General features: G+C 35.4%; 1 protein-coding gene across 1 annotated transcript in view; it reads left to right on the forward strand.

Annotated features, from left to right (window-relative positions):
• The window catches only part of DIAPH2 (diaphanous related formin 2), a 199,070-nt gene extending 192,590 nt beyond the window's left edge, over positions 1–6,480 (forward strand). Inside the window, 1 exon segment of the mRNA XM_027645135.1 lies at positions 1,926–6,480. Coding sequence (XP_027500936.1) covers positions 1,926–1,990 — 65 coding nt within the window. The 3' untranslated portion in view covers positions 1,991–6,480.
• Positions 6,481–10,651: the final 4,171 nt, after the last annotated feature.

Raw genomic sequence — 10,651 nt, forward strand, 5'->3', positions numbered from 1 at the left:
AAAGTCTTGAAATTATGTCAAGAAATAGTCTAGTGGTGAAGGCACTTCTCCCCACTGAGAGCAAGTATCACTAGACTCTTTATGAATCACTGTCTTGGAGGAGCAGCAGCACATTTCAGTTGATAACTTTCCTTCTTGGGTTTTAGCATTTTTGTGCTTTAATTTCCAGTGCCTAGTGACACTACAACCAGTGTAGAGATTTATTCCCGTGCAAAACAGATTGACTTAGGGTAATTTGAATAGTTTATGCATGGATAGATTCATTAGGAAAAGGAGGCAAGGCAGAACTATAAAAAGAACTAATAATCTTGCTAAAGGAGCCGTTAATTCCCTATAGCATTGGAGACACTTTCGTTGAACAGGGAGAGGGAAGGCTGATATTGCAGAGCCCATTCAGTCTCCACAGGCAGCCTCTGTTTTTTGTCCAGAAACAGATCACAGAGATGACTTTCTTTTTCTTCTCCAGATCCTTATTAATGTACTTGGACCATCTCTACCTTTGTTAGGTTGGAACAGCATCATGGAATGGTTGAGGTTGGAAAGGACCTTCTTGGCCACCCACTACTCAAGCAGGGTTCGAGCCAATTGTCCAGGACCGTGTCTAGACAAGGATTGAAAATCAAAGGATGGAGACTTCACAATCTTCTGGGACAATCTATTCCAGTGCCCAGTCACCTTCACAATAAGGAAGTTCAGAGTAACCTCCTGTGTTTCAGTTTGTGCCCATTGCCTATGGTCCTCCAGCTGGGCACCACTGGGAAGGGCATGGCTTCAGCCTCTTGGCACCCTCCCTGCAGGTATTTACATTCCCTGCTGGGATCCCAGATTGCTGGGATTTTGTGCTGAACCCTCAGCTTGACCCAAGCTCAGCCTCCTCCAGCAGCACAAGTGGCATAGGCTGTTCTAGTCTGGGCAAGCAGAGAGAGTAAATCAGCTCCTTTGGAAAAAAGCTGAGAAAAACTGCTTGCCTGCAGTGTGTGTGTCAGACTTTTTGCTTCTGAAGTTTTTGTTTTGTAATACTCCAGTCCTGCATAGAAGTTCCAGCTGTATATTGGGACATCCTAATGCTGTAGCAATGTAGACATTGTACTGATGCAGAGCAGCAACCTGAATGTGACATAAGAGAATAGAAAAGTCAATGTCAAAAGAAACAGTACCTCCCTCCAAAAAAAAAAAACCATCACATGGAAGGACCACATTTTAAAAAGAAAAAGATCCAAACCTCCAGAAAACTAAGTAGGGGTTAATCTTCTGCCCCTTTTTGTGTCTGTGCATGTGTATATTCATTGCTTTAAAATTTTATTTAAAAGGCATTTAGGAATGTGGCTGGTACTTGGTGATTGTTTTCCTGTGATAGAGACATATTTATTATTCATTGCAATAATTACTGTGTAATATTTTATACTAAAAGTTGTTCTCATTGCACAATCAGGAAATGCTTAGGAAGTGGCTGATTTAACTGTTCTATTTTTAACTCTGCACCAAATTATAGTGAATGGTGTTCAGGCTTTTGTACTTGTAGCATCTAGTGGGCTTCTCACCACCACACTGGTCACTGCATTCTCATGAAACTTGAAATGTATTTTTCCAGAGCTTTTGTGCATAAATTGTTTATAAAATTTTACAGATTTTTACCCAGCAATTTTAGTTATTGTGTGCTGTTTCCAAGGGGACTGTGTTTCAGGATTCTCCTAATGCTTTTATCACCCAGCTTCTCTGATCAAGAAAGTAATTTATTGCTGATTGCAGAACTCTTGAACTCAGTCTGGCAGCTGCAGTATGAAACTTCTCTGATCCAGTCTCCTAGTTACTTATTTACATATCATTCGAAATGATTTTCAGGGCTGTTTGAAAACCTCTTGACATTGCATTATCCGTGTTGCAAATCTTATGGTGATTTGTTTTTTCCTCTCTTTGTGTTACAGATAACAAACGAGTAACTTTGGAAAGGTCTCGTTCTCGCCACAATGGAACAATTGCAGCTGTATGATTCTTCTGATGCCAAAGAATTAATGAATTGTTTTATTTACAATTAAATGGATATACTTTGGAAAGAGTTTATCATATGAATTGGCAATGATCATAAAGGAATACTGGTATTGATTAAATGAGATGGTGTAAAAATATGTAATTTTAAAGCTGTTGCTAAATAATCCACATACTGTATCTTATTACCCCAACTACCAAGATCTGTAAACAGTGTTAAACAGTAGGATATATATCTTATTTTCTTATGTTCTTTCCTTTTTTTTTTTTTACACCCCCTTTTTTTTAAGCTGGCAACTCACATGAAAGGAGTTGGGGATTTCTAGGTTTTGTTTTATATGGGTAAGAAAATACAGTTCTGTTGAAAGAGTACAGCTGTGGATTCCATTTGCAGTTCTGATTTGAACATGAAAGGAAAAAAATAATAAAATTGTATGTTAATAAATTCAGAGATGAGCTGGTCTACATTATCAGAATCTTTTTTGTAACCATAAAAAAAGCAACACATAGCCCAAATCAGGTTGCTGAAAACCTTATCTCAAGGTAAAGCTTGGTGGATTCAGCTGTTTTAGCTGCAAGTAGGATATACCACATATCTACACTTTTGGTGATATGATGATGTAAAGTTACTTATCACTGCTAAAAAAAAAAAAAAAAAAAAAGAAAAGAAAACAGAGCATAGGATTTTACCAAAATTAAATGATGTCAAGGGCAGGATATGTTTTTAACTGTATCTAAGGAAGAATTTTTCTAATTATGCACTTATATATTCTTTATAAAGATATTTGGGGGAAAATATGATTGTCCTATTTTAATTATGCTAAAAATACCTTTGTGTAGGTTTCTAGAGACAAGCTACATTACGAAGTTATTCAAAACTGCCTCTGAGTTTTTCCTCTGTTTCTCAGGTAAAATATGTAGCGGGATCTCTACTGGTGGATTTCAGTGCTAAGAGTTTAGCAGCTAAGAACAAATTTCCTACCTGGAGCACTCTCTAGCAGTGATCAATGATTGCAGCAGTTTGATTTTTTGGGAAGCTCCTCCCATTCTGCTTTGTATACAGGCCCCTTGCACTGCAGTACCTCAGGTGAGCAGTCAGTTCAGTAGCTGACACTGTATGTTCTGCCACTCACTGGGAAACCACAGTTCCCTTTGCTCCCCAGACTCTAGCTGAATGTACAGACTGTTTGGTGTTTGGGTCAGCCTTCACCATCCTTTTTACTAAAGGTTCATTGCTTATCTGATGGGAAGGAGGACTTGAAGTGGAAGTTCCAGTGGAACTACTTCACATGTTTCTCAGCTATGATATTTTTTAAAAATCAGGGTGTCATAGATGGCACTTGTTCTCAAATTATTAATGCTTTTCACTGATTGATGAAATTATTATGAATACTTTTATTGCCTGGTGTTATGGGGAACTTTTTTCTGATGTTATATAGAGTGTTTGGAAGGTGAGGTGTCACATGATTTTCTGTGCACAAACTGGTAGCTCTAGAGGAACATTTGCTCCTGGGGCAGTACCTTTGCACTACTGCTTGAGCCAAGCGTCTTTGTACAGTAGGTTCTTTTTGCTTCTCTTGTGAGATACCCTTTAAGACTATCTGACTAGTTTGGGATAAATTCTCACAGTTTCAAACTACATATCCAATTATTGTAAGAAAAGATACAGCTCCTTTTCAATCTAGTATTGATTTTTTTTTTTTTTTTCAAAACTTTTCTTCAAAGAATACAAGGGGTTTGCCCGTAGCTCTGAACATAGGAATACAACTGAAGCCTAATGAAGTGTGTGCTGTCAACTAATTTTCTCCCTGAACTGTTCAGGGTTTTTAGTGACAACCTAAAGAGTTTTATGGTACTTCAGGAAAAAATAAAAAAGCGTGTGACGGGATTCTGTCTCCCTGTCTATCAGTAAGAGATACAAAGAATTATACCCTGTTTTGTGCAAGGTCAACATCAGCCTTGTATTGAAGCATAACTTTTTTCTAAATGGAACTATTAAATTCACAGTTAAAAAAATGTGCTTAATGTACAAAGCCAGTTTAAAGGATTAGGGTCATAATGTCTATATAAATCATTAGTGTATTAGAATTCAAATTTCGAAAGTAACATTTTACTGGGATTTACAAGTAGTGGTGTAATCTTTATACATGAAAACTCAAAAGCTCTGAACAGAATCTTTATACGGTAGCAGTAATTAGTAGAGCACAAGTTTTTCATATCCATGGTTGTTTTTTTTTTTTAAAGCTCTGTGAAAGCTGGCTACAGATTTTCAAGAACCAAATCTTATGAAAAAAAAGGCAAATCCAAAATAACATCATCTGATGCTTCTATTTTACTACTATTTTTTTCATATTTGAAACATTTATATAATTTAATGGACATATCTGTTAGGGCAAAAGTGTCTTTCAAAGGAAAACTAGTTTAGAAGATAATTTATGTAAATATAGGGTGCTCGTATTTATGAAGTCTAAAATATTTTCTGAAATTGATGCTGGTCACTTTGTCTTTTGATAGTTTTTTCAGTCTATATTAAATTGCAGATATTTTTAATGTTTTTATTATTGATCTAATTTTCAGAGGTGTCACATGTTTATCTAGAAGTGTAGAAGAGTAGCACCTTTTTCAGAAATGCACTTGCCTTATTTTCTAATTTTAAAAAAAAATGAAATATATCAGTTAAATTATATTTGTATTCAAAATAATCCCAGAAAGAAAATTGCTGGAGGGTTCATACATAAATTTCTTGCTAATTATGTTTCACTATATGTCCTCTGAGACATTACGTTAACAATATACCAGCACATCTGTTTGCATTCACATTTTACCAGTTACAAGTACTGAAGAGAGTTTTTTTTTAATGATGTTACACTGTTTACATTTCTTAGTTTATTAAGAGGAAGATAATTTTACCTTTGCAATGAATTGAACTAAATTTGCAAATGTCATGGGAATGAAATGTTTAAATCATATACAAATATACATCTCTGTTGCTTAACTACTGGCTGTACAGATCAGAAATGTAAAGACACTATAGACTTTTTTTGCTCAAGTTTTATGCAGTTTACTGAGAAAAAAAGTGCAACACGGTTTGTCATGTATGTTTGTTTGTGATTCAACAAATATCCTTTCCCAGCACACAAGTGATGTTTGGTTTGAGTGTTAATCATATTATGAGCTGATGCTAAAGCCAAAACAAAATTGGTGCCTCAGAGGGCACTGACAAACAGTTCCAGGAAGTATTCCCAGAAATTCTGTTACGTTGTTTGTTCTGGTTTTAGCTGACCATGGTCAATATGAAAAACATTATCTAAAATTATCCATTCTTCTTGAAAATTCAGATACAAATGCAAACATTCCCATAGTTCCCTTGTGTAATATGCAAATAGTCACAAATATCTGTATATTTTTGCATTTTTGTGTGTGGTATATGTACTACCTCAGACAAATGCTGTAAAAAACGTAATATTTTCATGGTTTCTATCCAAGCCACAATTCATTAGTAACCTACTTTAAATTCATCCCACAATATACAAACGGTTTGCAAAACTCTGAGAATCTGGCTGAGTTTTAGGTTTGGCTGGAAATCCTCCTATAGCTTTCATTTAAGAAACTTTGCAACGTTCAGCTTTTGCATCCCTCAGGCAAATCCTGCTTTGATGGGTGAATTTAGTACTTCCTATACTGAGAATGATCTAGCTAGTAAATGTTTAAAGCTGGTAATAGTTATGTGGGAGCAAACTTACCTATGTATGTAAATTGCTTCTTTTCCATTAAACAAAGGCTTGGCTGAGTTATACTTTACTGTTTGCCTTCAAATTGCTGCGAGGTCAGGCATAACAAGTGCTAAGTGATACAGCAATGTAAAGCCCACCTCTGATGTGCCATACTGTATTTGCAAGTTACTCATTTTTAATTAAGTATTGTAAGAAAACCTCTACAGCTCTTCTTCTGCGGTGTCTCCACACATGCCCACGCATGCACACAAAGTGTAAATAATAAAAAAAGCAAAAATCAAAGCAGATAAAGCCAAATCCCTCAGCTTCAGGTGTCTCCGTTTCAGATCACACATTGCTGCTTTTTGTGCTCAAGGAAGGGAGTTGTGTAAGCCTGTGAATTCTGCAGTCCTGCAAGCTGTCACTCGGCACCCACTGATGTCATTAGGAGAATGGTAGAGGAGAAAGATTTGTTCTTGTAGTGCTTCTTTTAGCACTGTTTGAGGTGATACATATGCCACAGAATGTGAACAATAACCTATTACAGCTCAGGCAGTCTGCTATCATGCACCATTTGATTTCCCTTTTGGAAGTCACAGGACTCCTGATGCCAAAAACAAAAAAGGATTAAAAAAAAAGGTGACAAAACTCATGCATTTCTATTTTTTAAACAGCTCTGTGTTTGTATGTAATGTTTAAAATAGGAATTTGATGAAATCACAGCCTGGCCATTGTTAATCCATGTATTCTGAAAACTGTAATAAAGATATACATAACATGATTTTTCTAGGTGCACCAATGTTTTACTTGTTTATCATTATTATTACCTATTGAGTACCATCACCTCAAAGCCTGGTTTTATTATAAAAAAATTGTCACACTGAAATTACATTCCATTTTAGCTTATTGACATTTTATGGATTTCTGGTGGGTTTTTTTCTCTGAGGTGTCAAGTATATTTTACTTGAATTTGGGGACAAAGGTGCCTTTTCCAATGGAAGAGGACTTTCAAAAACAAATAATAAAAAAAAGTATATAATTAAAATCCCCAACATTAAATCATAGTGATGCCATTTTATTTTTACAAAAATAACAATAAAAGGGAATCACTAAACAAATTCCATGGGTCCATATTTATTTTAAATGACTGGATTCCAGTATAGACCGTTTAAGACAGACACACAGTAAGTCAGACAGCTTAATGTGGATGTTTTCCAAATTATATGATTCAGTTAGTCACAAAATGGTGAGTTAACAGAATAGAAACTTGACAGACCTTTACCTTCAAAACTATGTATTGCACCTGAAATACATAACAGTATATAGAGAGAGCATTGAATTTTACTTAAAATTCTGTTTACATATAATTCTAATGAATACGATCAACCATATTGATACAACTTTTCTCAAGTAACTTTTTACCTGTGGAAAAGATGTACCAAGGGATGGCCAAAGGCACCATTTTATTTTTAATTAACTGAATTACACTTAGAATGCACTATTTGATATATTATAAAGCAGTAGAGGTTTATTTTCTTGTGGGATTAACATGAAAAAAAATGAAAACATTTAAGTGCCAGCTATAAATGTAAATGCTCTGATTGTCCTGATTAAGAAAAATGCAGTAATGGTGTCCTACATATACCATATTCTTGTTCCTTATTTTTAGGTAAATATTCTTGGCTTTCTAGCGTGGGAGCCAGGGATTCCCATCATCCTCTGAAAGATTTTTGCCTTTGGATGATTTGCAGGCAGAATTAGTCCTGAAAAAAGGAAGCAGGTACTTAATACCTCTCTCAATAGAAATTGTTTCTGTTACTTCCACACATGCTTAAGAAATCCTGTATGTGAACTTCAAATTGATGGCAGGTCGTGGTGCTCTGCCACTTACATTTGGATATTCTCTGTAAATTTGAGCTGCACTCCTACCCTCTCTTAGTTCCTCCAGTCATCATCTCAGAATCAGCCTTTCTACATTTTTGTAGAGAAGTCAGTATTACTGGCTGTAGTAAAATTATTAAAACATTCAATTCTCAAAATTATTTCATGAGTACTTAATGACCTTAATTAATCCTGTTCATTAGATATGAAGCTAAGATTAAGAAATAAAATCCAAATAAAGGTTTGGGGGTTTTTTGCCTGTAGTCTGTGAGCAAACACTATTTTAGTCCAGTTAAATTCACAAGGTGCTGAAAGGTGTTTATTTGTGTTACTGTAATAATGAGGCCAACCTCAGAAACCCATCTGAGAGGCAAAGGATATTATCTCAGGCCCCATGCTAACAAAATCACACAGCTCTTGGATTTTACCTGGCTCTTGCTGAGCAGGTTCTGTCAGCCTGGGAATGCTGCTGTAGGTGAGCTCACACTGGAGCCAGGTCTGCAGGACAGCTTTTATGAGGACAATGTGGCCAACTTTATTCCAGTGAAATAATTGATCTCTGAGTCTCCAGGGGCAAATTATCTGCAAGGCACAGATGACTGAAAAGCTCTGTGAGAGCTTATCTGCTTTTAAAAGTGCACAAGTTCTGAACATAAAATAAATAAGGCCTGGTGTAAACTAATTTTAATACTCCACTGCCACTATGCCCAGGCCTCTGACCTGGAGAAGTTACTCCTGCCACATTCACAAATGTGTGTGTTTTAACAGTCTTTGAGAGTACAAGGATGACTTGAGTAATTACCAGACCAGCAGTTCAGTGGCATTGGAGATTCATCTCAGGCTGTTGCTGTTTTAGCACTTTGGTGATGCAGGTGCCCTGAAGTGGCTCAGAAGACTGTTCCATTTGTGGAAAAAATTGTTAGTGATCAGAGTTTCTCAAACATTATTTATCTTCTAGAGAAGTAAAAAGGGAAAATTACTACTGTGAAGAGATAAAAACAAGAGCTAGAAAAAGGTATGTATAATATAAACTATTAATAAAGTTGTACATTTAAAGAAATGGCATTTTAACTGCCCCAGAGCTTGATTCTGTACATATTCAGTAAAGTTCTTTTACTTAAGTGGTATGGAATAGGCCAACTTAGAGGACATCAGTTATTTGCAGATTAAAAACAGACTAAACAAAAAAACCCAACCGAACCAAACCAAAACAAACAAACAAAAAAACCCACAAAACAAAACCTAATGAGAATTCAATGACTGAATTTCCTGGCAGGAAGATAAATGAGATTACTTACAAAGGCATAAAGTAGTGGCAAATCTGCAAAAAGTCCTTTGCGTTCCATTACTCATTACATTACATGTAATGAGTACTAAAACCAAACGGAAAACAAGAGAGGCAAATTTGCCTGCGTGTGTTTGGCACTGTGCAGAATAGATTCTGAAATTGAGCTGTTATACTTTAATGAAGGTTGTGGGACTTTAAAAGCTGTGGTAACATAGAATGGCCAAGTGAAAACTGTGCTTCCAGAAATATTTCAAAATTCTGTTAAGCCAAGAAAGATCTAATTTAATCACAGGCAATGTGTGTGTAAATGTAATACAGATTTTTACCTGAAAGTAATTGAAATCTCTTCCAATAAGCTATAGTTTTAATCTTTTAATTGTTCTTTGCATTGGCTAGATAAATTGGTCCAAATTAATTTTGTCTTCCTTCTCCTGGGTAAGACATGAGCAGATTCCTGTGGTTAGTCTGCAAACCCATTTCCCTTGGCACAACCACCTGTAGAATTCTGAGCAGTGAATTGCAGTGGCAAGAAAAAAAATACTGTAAATAGTAATGGACTCTGATGAAATACAGCAAACACATTTTGTTGTTATGATCTTCATGTGTTATTTAACATAAAAATTTGTAAATGATCCACTTTAGATTTGTAAGTTTATCGTTGAGTTATTGCTGCTGCAATGTTATGCAAGCGTCTGTCACACACACAATATGTTGCACCATGTTAATGCTTTCTGTATTGATTGACTCAGACCACTATTCCTCATAAGCAGCAGGGAGTCTTGAAACCTGGTGCAGATGCTGGAATGTGATTATGTTATGATGGAATGGAGCTTATTCAGCAATCCTGTGATTATTAAGGCAATGAGGGTAATTTATAGCCTCTTATGACCTACTGGTACCAGAAGCTAAAATAAGGTGTTAGGAGAAACAAAACCCTACTTCAAGAGCTAGTAAACACAAAAGCATATCAATTTCTGTTAAATAATGATAAAATACAAAATGTAGCTTGTATAATTTATAGAGAGCCTTAATTAGTTCATATTTGATCTTTAGGTCTTGTTAATATGCCAAGCCAGACATCCAAAATGCTCTTCAGTTTAGTGTTATTAAAGGATTTACCTGACGTATCATCATCATGTTTATGTGTACTATAGTCAGTCATCTGGATGTTGCTGCACAGGTTATGCACATTAAACCTGGCTTTGCTGATTGCAGGCTGATACTCTGAAAGTGAATGAAATAAATGGCAGCTTTTCTGTGGACTTGAGAATTAACTTTCATCTATATATGGAATTACAGTTATCCATACTCATAATTTTAATAAGTTCTCTATCAAAAGCAAAGGCTTTTCATATAAAAAATTCCCCCAAACCATCTGCAAGGGCCCACAATAATGTTTAACTGTATATAAGCTTTGATTCTTGAAGCATTATTAAATGTTTCTTTTAAAAAATTGATAATACCAATTGTATGGGTATATTAAAAATTTATTTGCTTTTTTAATACCCTTTACATGCTGTTAGAGTATTTATTGGTTTATGACATATTTTTTTTCATCTTATTAGTTCCTAAAAGTAGCTGATTCCCTGCATTTAAATACTCATGATCTGAAACTTAAAAGTAAGCTTAATTGTGGTATCAGGTTAAAAATTATTTTATAAATTCTTTATCCCAAAACTGAGCATGGATTCTGTTTGGGAGAAAAGATTTCCAAGTATCTAGTTCCTGTGAATTCAACTAAACATAGTAGAAGTGCCATGTGAATCATTATGCTTGCACAGTA

The sequence above is a fragment of the Corapipo altera genome, unplaced genomic scaffold (assembly GCF_003945725.1).
Source record: "Corapipo altera isolate COAL_440 unplaced genomic scaffold, ASM394572v1 65, whole genome shotgun sequence".
Classification (NCBI taxonomy): Eukaryota; Metazoa; Chordata; class Aves; order Passeriformes; family Pipridae; genus Corapipo; species Corapipo altera.